At 33.4% G+C, this 17,126-nt stretch overlaps 2 protein-coding genes across 4 annotated transcripts; both read right to left on the reverse strand.

The window, feature by feature from the left end:
• Window positions 1-2,762: 2,762 nt before the first annotated feature.
• Window positions 2,763-3,604, reverse strand: LOC125823783 (peptide methionine sulfoxide reductase B5). Its single transcript, XM_049503171.1, has 3 exons — window positions 3,440-3,604; window positions 3,174-3,330; window positions 2,763-3,100 (listed from the first exon to the last, which is right to left on the reverse strand). The coding sequence occupies exons 1-3, from the start codon at window positions 3,520-3,522 to the stop codon at window positions 2,948-2,950; spliced, it is 393 nt and encodes a 130-aa protein (XP_049359128.1). The 5' UTR covers window positions 3,523-3,604; the 3' UTR covers window positions 2,763-2,947.
• Window positions 3,605-7,550: 3,946 nt separating this feature from the next.
• LOC125823776 (probable protein phosphatase 2C 35) lies at window positions 7,551-13,580 on the reverse strand. Of its 3 annotated transcripts, none has more exons than XM_049503162.1 (5): window positions 12,268-13,580; window positions 8,709-8,840; window positions 8,155-8,357; window positions 7,999-8,067; window positions 7,551-7,880 (listed from the first exon to the last, which is right to left on the reverse strand). In XM_049503162.1, the coding sequence occupies exons 1-3, from the start codon at window positions 13,177-13,179 to the stop codon at window positions 8,349-8,351; spliced, it is 1,053 nt and encodes a 350-aa protein (XP_049359119.1). In that variant the 5' UTR covers window positions 13,180-13,580; the 3' UTR covers window positions 7,551-7,880; window positions 7,999-8,067; window positions 8,155-8,348. The 3 variants fall into 3 exon arrangements, with proteins under 3 accessions (XP_049359119.1, XP_049359118.1, XP_049359117.1); XM_049503161.1 differs by having other exon boundaries at window positions 8,155-8,344; window positions 12,268-13,579; XM_049503160.1 differs by having other exon boundaries at window positions 8,155-8,348; window positions 12,268-13,579.
• Window positions 13,581-17,126: the final 3,546 nt, after the last annotated feature.

Below are 17,126 nucleotides of genomic sequence, written 5' to 3' on the forward strand. Positions count from 1 at the left end.
TTAAAACATGGCTATTTCTTTGTGAGTTCTCTCTAATTATTTCGCTTTTTTTCCTTGACAAAATCAACCATTGACTTCGTCCTTTGTGTTTTTCCCTTGTTCTCTTGCTATCAATCGATTTTTTTTTTGGTCAGAAAGAAGTAAATAGCATATATAACAAAAAGTTTACAGGGTCCTAAGTTGTGGCTGTGCCACTGCAGAAACAACCGAACTAGCAGATGATGTATGTACAACTTGCCTAGCCGAACGAGTATTAAACATAGACCTACTGGAGAGGGATGTAGCCTGCACTTTTCTACTATACAACTCCCCATTCTTGTCAACCCGCAAAATATCCGTCAAGGATGCTGGAGAGTTCCAAAACAGCATAGTGTTATTATCCACAAAAGTAGTGGTTGTGGCGACAGCAGCTAAAGCATCAGGTAGTTTGTTTTGTTCCCTGTAAACGCGACTAACTCTTGGATCACCCATCCTGTCCTGCAATCAATTAACAAAGGAGAGTCATGAAATAGTGGTGAGTTTAGTAGGTGCACCAACTGTAGTGAGTCAATGTTTATTTCCAGATGCATATCATCCCATATTGCAGAGCTAAAGTGAGTCGTAGCAACAGAGCTCGCATTTCCATCTCAAGAGGCTGAGAAGTAGGACAAGTCCCTGTAAATCCAAGTATCCAATCTCCGACACTATTTCTAAAAACACCTCCTAAGGTAGATAAGCCTGAAACTGAATCACAACCACTATCCGTAATAAGCATAATGTTAGAATTAGCATGCGGGTTCCACTTGACATACCTACATGTGCACAAAAAAACTAGACAACCAAATTGGAGTTTCCAACTGAGGAGAAGTACCCCAAAGAAGCAATTTGTGGAGTGATTCCTAACTCGGACCATAATGGCGCTAATTTAGGACATAAGAGGAACAGGTGAACACATGTCTCCTCTTCTCGTAAATCACAAAGCATACAAAGAAGGGATTGGAGAATATTGATGCTATGGAGAAAGCAAGACGTCGGCAACCTTCCATGATTGAGAAGCCATAAAAACTGCTTTAGCTTAGGTGGGAGGTGCATTTTCCAGATCCAAGAAAAGTCGATATTGTCAGTCAAATTCATTCGCAACTCTAAGTTAGTTAACTTCCTAAGTGCTGCGAAGCAAGACTCAACTGAGAAGGCGCCTGTCTCCATCAATCCCCAAGAAATGTGATCAACTGTATGTGCAAATTGGGGAAAATAAACAGAGTCCATTGATGCCATGATGTTATGGGGTAGTTCAAAGGATAGATAATTAAGAGTCCAGTTGCAAATGTGTAGTATATTAGCTACCGTCAAGGTGGTTTCTCGCTCCATGAGAGGACCCTCAATAAGCATCCGCAGACTGACACCTGGGGTAAATCAAGGATCATGAAAGAGGTTGATACGATCTCCTCTAGAGGGTCGTCATAGCAACCTATGCCTACAGTAGGACTAACCAAGCTTTAGCGATTTCCAGGTACGAGAAGCAGTAGTAAGCCTAGTAGAGCGGGCTAAAAATTTGTTGCAGAGTACCTTTAGCCCAAAGGGAGTCTGGTGATTGGAAAAGTCTCCAGGCAGTTGACGTAAGAGCTTTATTTTTAGTGCGCAAATCTTGAATACCTAGTCCACCACTATCTTTTGGTTGAGTAATACGAGACCATTTTAGAAGATGAAGCTTTTTATGAGTTGGGGTAGTTCCCCAGTAAAGCTACGCTCACAACGTTCCATCTTATCAATGATATGATCTGGGACTTTGATAAGCTACATTACGTGGTTGGGAAGACTATTAAGAGTAGATCGGATAAGAGTTGCTCTTCCCGCAGCAGAATGCAAGTTAACTTTCCAGCCCGCCAAACGGAACTTTAAGTTCTCGAGTAAGAATTGAAGGTCATTCCGTTCCAACTTGTTAATACAGATAGGGTACCCTAAATATTTCCCAAAACTTCTTCCGTCTGTCATATTGAAAAAGGAAAGAGCTAGCAATTTATTAGGAGTTGCAATATTTGAGGAGAGAATTTTTTTTGACTTGGAATAATTGATCCGCTGTCCTGAGATAGAGCTAAAGTGAGATAGAATATTGACATCATTCTCATCTCCTGCCACAAACAGGAGATGAGAAATTTGGGGTCCTCTTGGGGACATGTTGACAAGGGACAAAAGAAGATAGTCCAATCAATGCCTAGTCAATTCTTCAGGACAACCTTTCCATGCAAAGGATGAAAATATATGGTGATAGAGGATTGCCATTGATCAGGATTGAAACAGAACAAGTCGTTATGCAAGACATTATGAGTCGAACCAAAGTTGCTGGAAAGTTGAAGTAGAGGAGTGTGTCATGAATGAAAGACCATCCTAGCCAGTCAAAAGCCTTCTCCAGATTGATCTTGAGCATCATGAAATTCTTCCTACCCTTCGTTCTTTTGAAAAAATGAAGCAGTTCCTGGACCACTGAAGCATTATCAGCACAGCCCTTCAACCGGTCAAAAAGCTAGATTGTGTGGGTTCTATGAGGGTAGGTAGAAGGGGCATAATACGGTTTACCAAAATCTTTGTGATGATTTTGTATACCGTAGGCTGATGGGCCTATACTGTCCTATTGACACCGCAGAGGTGCATTTTGGAATAAGGCAGATATAGGTTGTGTATATAGACTTTGAATAACCACATACATATCAATAAATCAACAATACTTCAGTCTTGAAATAGTTTAAATCAGTTATCTGAATCTCTATTATTCATTCAAGACTAAATTTGAACAAACATAAACATGTTCACAAAGATTTGCTTCAGCATTTAATTTGTGTTGCTTACTATGCCAAAAATATTCATGGCTTCCTTACAACATAATGGCTATTGAAATTGAAATCATTTGCCAAGTCTTAAGGTAGGTGAAAATGACAGCATTACAAATAAAGGAGTTTCAGAGTAAAACAGATCAGGTATTCGCAGGGATAAACTTGACAGAAACGCTGTTCACACAGTGGCGTTCATCTGTGGGTGTCTTGTGACCTTCTCCTTTGAAAACATGACCAAGATGTCCACCACAGGCAGCACATGTAATCTCCGTCCTCCTTCCATCTGGATCTGGCTGTAAGTACAAACAATAGCGGAGTTAGAATTTTCACCACTTATACACGGAAGAGTTTAATCTTTATACTTACAGAGCGATTTATCGTCCCTGGGAGACCCTCAAAGAAAGCAGGCCAACCACAGCCAGAGTCAAATTTGGTTGAGGATTTATACAATGGAGTTCCACAACCAGCACAATTATACATCCCTTCATCAAAAAACTTGTCATATTCACCAGTTCCCTTCAGCCTGTAAAATACTAATTTTTCAGCATATAATATATACTCATCAATCAAATACTTTTTTGCTTACTTATCGAATCCCCGAAAAAAGAAAGATCAGAGAAAAAAGAAATTACTCAGTTCCTTTCTGACGGAGGATCCGAAACTGCTCAGGAGATAGAACAGCACGCCATTCTTCCTCAGATTTCTCAACTGCCATTGTTAACTCAAAATACAAATGTAAAGAACTCCTATTATGTGCCTAATTATATAATTTATTGAAACAAATGAATGTGGACGGAAAAATAGACTTAAGGGATATTGATTTGCTCGAAATCTATTGAGATTCGGAATGTCATTTATGAACTTGTCAGATTTGAAATCAGATTAATTCGAAACTAAAGTTTTGTTTGGATGTGTGATTTGAATTTTTTTTAATTTTTTTCCGTAAACATGAAAATCACAGAAGTTATAAGTATTGTTTTAATTTTTTTCCAATTTTATATAACCTTACCAAATGAGGAAAGCATTGTTCTTAAACAAAATATCACCGCATTGATAAATTGAATATCACCATGTTTTATAATAAAATTTCACATAATTTTATTAAAATCTACTTATAAACAATAGTATTTGACGTTGTACAAACAATTTCTTCACTCTAAACATGAACGTGAATTTCTTCTCTTTTTAAAAAAAATATGACCTGCTTGCCTTTAACCTCTTTTCACAATTTTGTATTGAAGTTATAAAATTGGGCAAATCACATAAATCCCACTAGTTTAGGTCTTAATTATTAAGATTCTCAATAGTTTCAAATATTACTTCCTCTACCATATTTTATGATTAGGATACATGAGTCTGAATCCATGAGATACATGTATCTGTCGAATTTTAAAATTGAGATACAAAATTTATTTATTTAAATTAATTGGTTGTAACTTATTTCCTTAATTAGAGGAGTAATTGAGGATTTTCAAAATACATAGATAATTAATTTCATTTTATTATTCTTTGAAACAGTAAATTCATTAATATTATTAATATAAGATAAAAACATGTATACCTTGGTAATGTAATTTGATTAATTTCAAATTATTACTCTTAAAATAATAAATTCATTAATTTGATGTATCTATTATCAATATATGATGTATCCAACAAACTAAATATTTAGATACATGAGTGCCATACAAGTACATTCATATGTATCATAGAAGTATTTTGCATTAATTTCATGTATTTGTTATATGTATCAAGTATCAATTGCATATGTTATATCCAAAAACATGTATCTCGAATAAATAGTAAACATATACATCTAATTATGCGTATCTAAATATGGAATATATAAAAAGAAGAAGCATATACATCTAATTATGTGTATCTAAATTTCATACGTTATATCCAAAAACATGTATCTCGAATACATAATAAGCATATACATTTAATTATGTGTATCTAAATATGAAATGTAGTTGAAACACATGAATCTATGAACAAATCACGACTGTAGAGTATCTGTCGTATCATTAATATCATTGTGTTGTTAAAAATCATGTATCCGAAATTTAATATATAGTGGATATATATATACATGTTCAGATACCCCATTACTAAAAATACAACTCAGATCTGAATTAAGATTACTACTTATTGGATACACATGTTTCAAGGACTATATCAAAGTAATATTGGTACTACCACATCCATATCACAGTAACCAAAGAAAGTCTTAGAAGAACACCAGCAAACAAAAACTCTCTACAATATTCCCTTTGATTCTTTTGCACTGTGGAATAACATAATCAAAACTAAGATTCATTTCTTTCGGAGACAAACAATCAAGACCCACTATGAATTGAAAGTTTTCTCTGTAGCAGTTACTGTGATTGGAACTCATGATAAATGAACAATACAAAATGATATTTGGGTTCACGAGAATTTGTGGTGATGATATCTTGAGAAGAAGAGAGTAGATTAACTATTGTTGAAATGAAATTGTAAGGTGAAATTCTTGAATCAGAAAGGAGGAGACATAATTGAGTGATAAACATGGGAGGGGAGAATTAAGAGATAGTGGTTGATTTGGAGTGAAAGAGTTATTTAAGCAGATAATTAATCAATAATAGTTTTAAGGGATGTGGGTATCTAATAATATTTTCAAATAATATATTAATATATGGTATAAAATACTAAAAGTGATAATATATGTAATTGTTTAAAAGTAAAGATAATATTAGTATATATAGTAGTGATGTATGTCTAATAAGGTAGTTTATTTTTTTCAAATGGACGGTAAACCCGATACAATTATTGAGTCATCAAACATTTGGGTCATAAAGTGAAATTATTTATTTGGAAAATGATCAGATCTGCCCATTTGCTCTTAAATAAATGTTATATTTGCATTTTATTATACTTATTTTTGATATATTTATCCTTGTCCTCCCTCTTTCACACCTCATTTTCACTCCCGCCTCTATAATCCTCATCACCTCATGCCTACCACCAGTGTAGCCATCCTTATGTCGAGGTGTCCAATTAGACACCTTTCATTCGAAAATTATACCATAAATACAAGTAAAACAATAAATAAAGTGGCTAAATAACATATTTTGAATACCCTTGACACAACAATATAATGAAATCTAGTGGTTTCAGATGCCTTGAAAGAGTAAAGACACGCGAACTTAAAGTGTTTGTGTATAACAATTTTTTTTCACTTTTTAAGAAGAGCGGGTTCACTTTAACACTTGGACACCCTTCATGAAATTTCTAGCTCCGCCACTGCCTACCACCCCACCCCTACCACCTTCCATCGTTTTTATCTGATCATGTACAAATACTTTTAAGATAATATATTTTACTTACATATCGAACAGAAGAAAAAAGAGTAAGAAACCCACTTATTTTTTCTCGAAAACTTTCTCCTTCATATCGAACACATCCTTAAAATATAGTTCTCTAGCAATAGGAAAACTTTATAGGAATGTACAATGTAAATAACAAATAACGCATGCACACAAGAAGATCAAATTTTCCCGACTCTTTTCTTCATTTCACCTAAATAAAAAAGAATATTCACGTTTTTTTGTTCTTGTGAAATATTTTATTGATTATTATTTTTAAAATTCAGTGACGTGTTTCTTTACTACGCAAAGCACGATCGAGTTAACTAGTGATGCTAAAATCACTATGGTTCTCTAAGAAAACAAATTAAATCTACCACTCCTTAGGCGAGGTGAGAATATAGGGTGTGGGGCTTTGATGATTTACTTTCAAGCTCTCGCCTTCAGCCCAAGAGAAAAAAGGTCAAGCCAAGCCCTAATTCACCTAAATGGAATGTACAAAAATTCAGGTGATGAGAAGTATTACCGACAACATCACTGAAGAAGTGGTGTTGAATGAGATTTATGAGATCATTCGACTGCCAATGTATGCGGATAGGATACAGAGTGATAGCAAAGCTCATGTACGACGCAGATGAATGAATTGGTGCTTAGCTGTGTTCATGACATGTAGATCAATAGAAGAATATTTACGAGCAGCCTTAGTCCCTAGGCATGTTTTGTGTACTATACTGGGTTTGTTGTATGAATCCAGTTGGCACACTGTAAACTTAGTGGTCCATGACTTTGTGTTTTTTCGTCATTAGCGACAAGGTTGTCTTGTATATTAGTTGTTTTAGTTCACTTCTTTTTTCCTGGTTACTGGTAAGTTGTCTGAGGTAGGTTTTACTCCAGTAGTAGTTTAAAACTTCAAGCTCTATGTTATCTATTCCCTTGTGAATATAAGTTTGATCTACTAGTAATTTCTAGTTAAAAAAAAAAAAAAAAAAAAAAACCTAAATGGAATTCATATCTCCTTTGTCTGATCGAAAAGGGAGGTGAACCATACTCTAGTACTTATTCTATCACATTTGGATTACGTTACAGAGAAATCTATTCTCATCATGACAAATCCATGTCCTAGTTCATAGCTTAAAAAGGGACTTAGAAGTCGTCACGAAATTGTTTACCTGCAAAAAGGCAATAAGGAATCTTATTTTTCCTAGAACACAGCATAAGGACTCATATTAAAAAGGTAGAAAGACCACACAAGTGATCTGCCTAATCCCTTGCACGGCGAATCACTACACTGTGACCATTCTATATACAAATTTAACCAATTTTCATGCGTGGTATACTTGTTTGATACTTCATACAACAATAAGTTCTTCCGCAGCCAAGTCGAAATGATGTGATAGAATTATTGTCATTCTAAAACTGACAAGTTTAGATAGAATACAGTACAAAGTTTGCTCTTTTTTGTTGCAAGAAGATGCAACTATTGACTAACCCATGTACATGTGCATTAGTGTTAAGCTTTTTGACAGAAGCAACGCAGAAGTCTCCAGAACAACTCGGGTAAACTTGATTGATGTGCTATGCATGAGAACGTAAAGTGTGAAGTAACTGAAGTGAGTAGTGTAACCAGTTGAAGTCAGAGGGCAATAGATCCATAAACTGCTAGATTCTTTTACAAGGAAAGGACATAGGTTCACCTACTAAATGAATGCTGCTCAGGTCCTGCTATCTGTCATATTCAATGTGTAGAAGGGTATAATAAACCGCTATCAGTTTGTGCATCTACTTATGCATCGCTTGCTACGTACGTTTATAATCATCAATGACTAAGGAATGAAGGAAGTTACCGTTTCAGGCACATCTAAAATATGTGGAAATGCGTGGAAACCCTTGGAAGTCTTTTCTTTGTTCAATCCCTACAAGAGAAGTAGGAGCAAGCGGTCACTTGTAGAACAATATACAGATAAAGAAAAAGAGTAAAATTGGGAAAGAGTGAAACTCACAAGCTAGATGAAACTACTACTCTGGAGCTCTGGTCTGATGACGAAACAGTTTGACAACAGCTCACTTCAGACAACTCACTCCTTACTGACCGATAACCTTCCGAAGCAGATGGAGTGAAATATATCTCCGATGTTTCTTTCTTTGTGTTTGTTGTTCTTCCTCCATTTCTTTTGGCTGTGGCACCACCACCTGACTATCCCAACTTCAGAGTATATTAGCTAATCCAAAAGTAAACAGAAACATGAAGCAATCTTGAATCGTGGAATACCAAAGACAAGAAATTGCAGGCATGAATTTGGTAACTATGTTGCTTTGATCCTATTTTAAATAAGTCAATAGACAAAATCCATAATGAAGAAAGAACTTAGTCCAGTAATGTTAGCAACAGATGCTCCTAGAGTCCATCGATCAAATTGTTAGTACTTATTTCTAACCATAGGAACAATAATGATTAACACAACGAAAGCAAAGTAGAAATATGTGAATTTATATATATCCAGAGAATTAGAAAAGAAACAACAAAATCAACAAATAAGAATCAAATGGTTCATACATTGGATAAGGCTTTAATATGTACAATGATGATTGTTATATCATCTGTCCGATTTTCATGATCTAGCCACAGTTTGTAAGATTCTCCAGCAATGGCTGAACTTGCATCCCTAGGATCTGCGGATCTATTTACCTACACAAGAAGAAAATAGGAAACAAGGCAGAAAATGTTAACAATGACTGAAACAAATGGTGGCTGAGATCAAGTAAAAAAGAATTTGCTCATTTACTTGAAGATAGATCACATTGATTTTAACTAATGTCACAAAAACATGATCCAGCTTTTCTATTTAACTTCTTTTTCGGCATTGTTCGAATAATTTGTTGGCATAACTACCACTAATCACCAATATACAAAGTGCCACCAGTGTTGTCAAAGCATTGGGTGTGTTGAAAAAAAGGATCAAGGGTCTGCAGTGGCTTTAAGCCCATAGCACAATTAATGCATGAACTTTAGAAACTTTAGCTAAGGAACAAATTATATACAGACATGCAGCAACACTGACACATAATGTACGAAAAGTACCTATTCAGACAAACTACACGGACAGAAAAATTGTCAATAAATTGAAATATATGAAGTCAAAATCGTGTCGATCAAGTACAGAAACCATTTTATATTTTACACATTCATATGTAAATAGTACAATTTTAGTTTTTAATTTTAGCTTTCACTGTTTTTTAATCAAGAGATTTAGCTAGTTTTCTTATTACTGATTTTTTATTACCTAACTTTAATTATTAACATATTCACTCAGAATGTTATTTAGTTCTGCTCTTTAGAAACAGTGCCTATGAGGAAGTTGCACACGTCATATCACCTTTGTGCTTGCATTAGAATATTGCATGATCCAGAGAAAAAAAAAAACAGCTTCCAATGCACTAGTTTCAAATGCACCTCAAGCGAGCCTTTAAAAATACTAAATGCCACATTAGTTAGAAAAGGACGAGATGATCCCCCAGGAAAAGAACATATAAAATATCTACAGAGGAAGACGATAAAAAAGACAGAAAGAAGAGGAAGGAAAAGAAGGGCAAATATTCATATGTAGTTATCTATTCAAGAACTTCCTCCTACCACCAAGGGATACAATGGAATGTATGGGATGCCTCCACCCTTAACCAAAGGCCGCGAGTTCGACCTCTAGAAATGGAGAAATTTCTAATGGGCCCTACGAGGCGTGAATCCGGATTTGTCGGCCATTCAGTACTGATTACCGGATGGTTAAACCAAAAAAAAAGTCCTGTTTATGATTAGATAACAGGCTCCGCATTGAAATGATATTTAAATAAAACTACATGTTTAAATGCAGACAATTAATCTGATGTTGCTTTGCCAGTTTAGACAGACAATTGATATATCTAGGCTTCATTGTTCAAAGAGGTTAATTAAATAATAGATGAAAATGGAACACATACAGGTGTGCTATGTGATAGGAAGATACCTATTAAAGTCAAAGAACAATTGAATAAATGAGACCACTAATGTTATAGTGGAGATATCCACAAAAAGTGTTCGTATGCAGATATTAAGTAGGTGTACAACAAAATTAAAAATTAAAATGATAGAAGATACAAATAGCAGCCATAGAGGACAAAATGCGAGGAGACCGCCTAAGATTGTTTGACCATGCTACATAGACCTCCAACTACACCCAGTTTATAGGTGCAACATAACGATGATTCAAGGTGTAGGCCTAAAATCACATGAAAATTTTATTTCAGAAGACTGATAACCCCTTGAATTCAACCGAAGTTAACAAAGAATAAAACCAAATGGAAGTAAAAAGTCCATGGAGGCCATACCAACTGGTTGAGATCAAAACTTAGTCGAGATCCTGACTTTTGCCAGGAATATAGTGTTTTCAGATTTGTATCTCAATGTAGGGATAAGTGCAAGATGTAAATAATCTCCTGCTTCTTAGTACCGTAATTAATGTCTTAAAGGACAAACTCTCAAATATTTGCATAAAACTGGGCCAAATTATAATGGGATGGATGAGGATTCATATCACTTGGGCCAACTAGTTTAAGGTTGAGGTGCAGTAATAGTAGTTTCTATGTTTTCTCATTAGATACTAACTTTAACTTGTCTTTAGACTTCAGCTTAACTAAATGGAGTTACCAACAACTCAGTAGATTATAATGGGCTTACCCCGTACACAAAATGCTCCCCGACTAGTGGGGTAAAGGTAGAATGTGTATACAGTATGTAGCCTTATCCTCACATTTTCACAAAGAGGCTGCTTTAAAACCTTGAACAGTGACCTAAAAATTATTATTTTTTAATCATGAATTTGTGACCTATCAATGTGCCAAGTTCGCCCTCAACTAGTCAAGAAAATGCTACTTAACATTCCAACAGTAAACCCATATGCTGAATTCACTTTTAGTATCATCAGAGTTGAGAGCATAAAAAGGCCATGATACAAAGGCCATTCCTTGACAGTCGATCCAAACAAAGAAGATATGCCAGAAAAAGTATACTAATTCCAATTACAGAGCAAGAGGGTGTTTGGATTTGCTTATTTCAAGTAACTTTTGGCTTTTAAGCTTTTTTTAAAAAAAAATTTGGAGGTGTTTGGGAATGACAAAAGTGCTTTTAAGCACATACTTTTAGGCCAAAAAAAGTACAACAATAAGCTAAAAGCCAAAAGTTGGGTATGACCAACTTATGGCTTTTAGCTTATAAGCTATGACTATTCTTAGATAATGTTCAGAGACTTAGTTTAGATAGCAATACTAAGGAATCACTACTTCATGTCCCAAAAAAAAACTCCATAGTGTCACCAAAATGATTTATCAGAGACAAAGTTCAGAATATAATGTGTTATCCTTCCACTTTGACTTTTAATGGCTACCTAAAGTATGACATTCCTCTCTTTGACATATTCTTCCTTGTTATCTATTTACATTTCTTTTCCATTGGATCCATTATCCAGACTCAATGCAATTTTATGCCAAGCATCTTATTTGGGACCTCTCAAAGGCAAAGAATTTAGAAGAATCTAGGCTTAATGTAGCAGTCTCCAATAGGGAAGATATCATCAAGATTTACTTCAATATTTAATACATACACATATACTGACACAGTAACACAAATAGAAATAGACAACATAGCATAATGGATTGACATGAATAATGTCCAATATCTTGCTGTAACAGAGCATGTTATACATAAATTCTGATATCAAAACTGCAGAGAGACACACACCTCCAGTGACATTTGGCATAATACATAAATATGCCATTTAACTTGGTCTCAGCTCACCTTTATGCTCTCCAACTTTGGGTGAGCACAAGTAGACACTTAAACTTGTATAAAGTTGAACAAATAGACATACACGTCCTATGTGGCATCCTACATGGCAATTTGCATCATATGTGGTGTCCAAAGTTGGAGGGCATAAATGTGAAATGGAGCCAAGTTAAAGGGCACACTTATGTATTATGCCGATTGCTAATAATGCAGATGTGCTAAGCAAAAAACAATGAAGATGAACAAAAACAAGAATAAATAAATTTCTATACATTTTAGCATCAAATAAAGTAACCCTTACCATGTCCACCACAGTTTGGCTGGAGAGGAACTCAAAGACGCCATCACTTGCAACTACAAAGAAAGGATGATGAGCTGTAAGATGTACTGTTGTCACCTCTGGAACCGCAACCACACCAATGCTTTCAGCTGTACTATCTCCAACACTCCGCGTAAAAGCAGTCCCCGGATACATCCCATTTTGAACCCACAATCTAGGTGGATCACCTCCTTCTGTTTCCTCATCCCCCCATGATTGAATATCAGGATCCTTTAGACCTTCCACTTGATCAACACTAAGAACTCTTGCCCCACAGCTTTTCACTCTCTCACATTCATCTTTCCTAAATGGTGTCTGATCAGAAGACAAATCTTTGGCAACAACTCTATTTCCTTCTTTAACAGCCATCACTGCTCTTGAATCACCTACATTAGCCACATACAACATGTCTCCAACAAGAAGAGCAGTTATAGCAGTTGTCCCACTCATGGAATCATCAATATCACTATCATGAAGTTCTTCATTTGTTATTGAAAATGCAGAATTGTAAGCCTTAACAGGGTCATCCAACAATGTAGAATCATTTGATAAAATTTCAACAAGCCTATCCCTAACAAACACAGAACATTCAGTACCAAACTGTCCATGCCCGTCAAACACCCCAAAGAAATGAACATTTGGATTACCCTGAAGCTGTGTTCTGATACAATAACTATCCTGATTTTCTTTCTCAGGTGATTCAGGATAAAACCCGCGTTGCGTAAGCACCGAATACTCTAACCTGAAGTTATGGGAAGGAACTTGAGCACTTTCAACAGACCTTCCAGCAAGAATATGAGTTTGAACCTGAGCATATCTACCCAAATCTTCCCTATTATCACCATCTGAAGATCTTGGATATCTACAACAACACTTCCCATGAACACACCCCATATCTCAATCCAAACAAAGTTGCACACCAATTATTTGTAAAAATTACTCAACCAGGTCTAAAAACTTGATAAAACCAAATCTGCATAACCCATTTATTACAGCATTGTTTTTCCCAAAATGGGGTTTTTTTTATTCAAACCCGTGAGACATAAAAGCCAACAAGAAAAAACAAACCCTAATACCAAGACACCCAAACAAGGATTTTGGTCTAGGAATAGAATTTGGGGGTGTCAGAAAAAAAAAAATGATTAAAAAACTTATAAAGAAACCAAGATTGGAACAACCCCAAAACCCAATGAAGAAGAAAAGATAAAAAGAAAGATTGCAATACAAGAAGGGAACCACAAAAGAAGAAGCAAAAGCAAAGAAAACTTTAAGGGGTGATCAAAGAATGACTTTTTATGTAAAAGAAAGATTAAAAGATAGAAGAAGAAGGTGTGTTGTTTGTGTTTGTGGGGTCTGTGAAGAAGAAAAATCAAACATAATTCCAAAAAAAGAACAGTTCTTGATAGAAAAAAGATGTAATTTAGGGGAATAATCAAATTGAAAATGAAGATAACCCAGAAAAAGATGTGAGAATAAAATGGTTGATTATAATAGAGATTGGCGTTTGGGGTTATAGTATGTGGGGTTGTGCATTATGTCTCTTTTACCTTTCAAGAAATGACATGCAAAACACTGAAATGCGAGCATGCGACACCAGATTGAGACATACAAATGTCACCAAATCCCACTATAATAATACCACTTCCCTTTTTTCATTTTTTTTTTCATATTCCTAAATATTTTTATTTTTTTTTAAAAAAAAAGCCACACACACACTGTAATTCTATAAGGGGTAATTTGATAAAGTGTATTTGAAAAAATAATGCATATATTAATTTTATGTATTATTAGTAGGTGTTTGGCCATTAGATTAAATTAGCGTGAAATTGCATGTCCAAACGCATATCATGAGAGGAAATCCAAGATTTGAAATTTCAAATCATGATATGTTGTTTGATACAGTTTTCCAACCTTGCATTAGTTATACACATCGGGGTTGTTTTGTAGAGTATATTAGAAAAAATAATGAATGCATTATCTTTGTATATTACTAGTAGTCTAGTACTTTGTTTGGTAGTCTTTTCCAACCTATGTATAACTAATGTTTATACACTCTATTGTATATTAAGGTGTGTATTACTAATACCATTGATTTCTACGTATTAGTACAAATGCAATAGGTTTAATGCATGCATTAGTATGATTAAAGACTCAATTGCCACTCAATATTATTTTTTTTACATCTTTTTCATCATAATTGTGGAGGATTAAGGTAAATAAATTTTTTTATGCAATACATGTTATTTTGTATTGCACCAAATCAAACAATGCATAAAATAATTTGTGTATAATTAATGCAAGCATTACTAATACATTTTAGCATTATTCTTATACAGTCTACCAAACAACCCCTTCATTTGATATTAATGTGTACATAAAATCGATTGTATTAGTAGTACAAAGGATTTTAATGCATGTTTTAGCATGATTAAAGATACAATTATCCCTCAAAATCTTTTTGCATCCTTTGCATCATATTTGTTGAGGGTATTTTTATAAATAAATTATTATTTTTATAGAAATTATGCAATGCGTGTTATTTTAATACACCAAATCAAACACTGCATAAAAAATAATTTTAGCAAAACTAATACAAGTATAACAAATACCAACATTACTAATATATCATATTTAGCAATAATTTTATATACTCTATTAAACGACCCTTGAGTGAAATTTGAAAAGAGTAGCGCGTACACAACCTTATTTATTTCTGACTATCTGATTGAGGGTGTCAAAAGTACTTTTCTTATAATCGATCGAACCAAATTGAATCAAACCTAATTGAATCAAATATTAGGTATTTTAAGGTAAATTTATAGATTTCATTTATATTTCTTTTTTGGTAAGTAAAGTTATTTTATTATCAAAGTAAATTTTGAAGAACATATTTAAAAATACTAAGAGTTAAACATATTGCCCCAGATCTTTAGTATATTGCATTAGTACTTACGATATGTAAAACTACTAGCAAACTAGACTTACATTCTCATATATAGCAAAGTCAGGAATTGAATTGATCCTCATAGGTCAGATAATCAATCAATTAAGTTATTAAATTTTTTCCATCCTCAATTTTCATACCTAACCTTTGTAAATATTTAAAGGTCCATAGTGTAGATACTTGTTTAGGGAAAAATACATAAGTTAGAATAAACTTGGCACAAAAAATATCTCGTACCTAAACTTTTATGAGCAATGATTTAGTACTCCTAATCTTGTTGGAATAAGGTTAAAAAAAAAAAACCACTCACAATCTCACATCACATCTATTATTTACATCAATCTAATATTTATATGATATAATTGTTGTTATTAAATCATAACTAATTAATACATATTTCAATTTTAATTTTAATTTATCATTCAGCAATAAATTATTATAATTTTAGTAATACAAATATAGAGAACAAATAAATTTTAACCGCAAAATTAATATCACTAATAACTTACTCTTATAGAAATATTATAAGCTTGGGAAAACTATGTCTAATTCTGTCAAAAGGCAATTTTACTTGATGGGAATAACTTGCATGTGAGAATAAGAAAAGTTAGATATTATTCTCTTCCATTCAAATAAGTGAATTTAGCATTTTCTTTTTATCTAAAATAAATGAATTTTCAAAGCCCCCAAAATATTACTCCTCCGTCTCATATTAGTTGATCATTTTTATCTTTACACGCTTATTAAGAAATTATAAATAAGAAGATATTTTTACTAATTCATCCTTTAAAAAACTTATTGAGAATTTTACAAACAAATGTGAACAATTTCAAATTTACTCTTCTCTCTAATAAATTTTGTAAGGAAAAAAAATTCATAAATACACATCTTATTTTACTATAATTTCTAAAATTCCCTATCATTTAAAATAATTACAAAAATTCTCTCTCGGATACATTCCTCCACTCTCGAATACATTCTATTCTCTATCGGATACATCTCTCCCCTTTCGGATACATCTCTATCCCCTCTTGAATATTTCTCTCTCATTAAGTATTGTATCATTCACAATTCGTAAGCTATGGATTCATAGGTTTTCTGATATATCCGAGATCCTATAAATTTAAGGATATTTGTAATTTGAGAAAGAATAGGGATATGATGTAATTAACTCTTAACACTATATATGAGATTTATGTAATTTTACTTTTTTAAAATCTCAACGCACTTACTATTTCTACTTCTTAAAAAACGTTTGGAAAAAACAAATAGATAATATTATCGAGTAATTTGTGATTTGCACCCGAATAAAGTGTAAATCACAAAAGAGCACATACATTAAACGGTGCAAATAGCAAATTACTCAATATTATCATCAAATGACCCTTTTGATTAGTGTAATTGAACAACTTTATTAAGGGATGCATAATATTTAAAAATCCAATCCAAAATATGGTATTAGAATATTCTTCAGTGAATTTATTCTAGTTTATGTGGTCAAATTAATAAATTTAAATTTATTTATTTATTTTAAAAGAAAAGAATCGATAGAATTTTCACATTGATTTTGATCATCTATGACCCTCCTCCATCTATATAAAAGTCAATTCAATAAATTGATGAACTTGTAAATTTAATCATTTTTTCCTTAATTATATAAAATTATTTAGTAAAGTTACTTAATTGTGTTATTATCAATAAAGTCATTTATTTTTTTTGTATATTTCTCTCACAAAGTCATTCTAATTAGATTTTTCACTTCCAATCATAAATTAAACTTAGCAAAATAAGCTAATTTCTTATGCCACATACATTTACACAGCTATACTAAAACACCATAAGGTAGTATCATAATTTATACATTAATTATTTAAAGAATTATACTTGAATATAAAAA

The sequence above is a fragment of the Solanum verrucosum genome, unplaced genomic scaffold, assembly GCF_900185275.1.
Source record: "Solanum verrucosum unplaced genomic scaffold, falcon-dt-bn FXZP01000093.1, whole genome shotgun sequence".
In the NCBI taxonomy this organism is placed as follows: Eukaryota; Viridiplantae; Streptophyta; class Magnoliopsida; order Solanales; family Solanaceae; genus Solanum; species Solanum verrucosum.

Coding starts and splice junctions, on each gene's coding strand:
- LOC125823776 (XM_049503160.1), bottom strand. CDS start 13,179: ATGGGGTGTGTTCATGGGAAGTGTTGTTGTAGATATCCAAGATCTTCA. Junction 8,841..12,267: donor GCCAAACTGTGGTGGACATG/GTAAGGGTTACT, acceptor CTTCTTGTGTAG/GTAAATAGATCCGCAGATCC. Junction 8,349..8,708: donor ATATTAAAGCCTTATCCAAT/GTATGAACCATT, acceptor AAGTTGGGATAG/TCAGGTGGTGGTGCCACAGC.
- LOC125823783 (XM_049503171.1), bottom strand. CDS start 3,522: ATGGCAGTTGAGAAATCTGAGGAAGAATGGCGTGCTGTTCTATCTCCT. Junction 3,331..3,439: donor CTCCGTCAGAAAGGAACTGA/GTAATTTCTTTT, acceptor AGTATTTTACAG/GCTGAAGGGAACTGGTGAAT. Junction 3,101..3,173: donor CAGGGACGATAAATCGCTCT/GTAAGTATAAAG, acceptor TTGTACTTACAG/CCAGATCCAGATGGAAGGAG.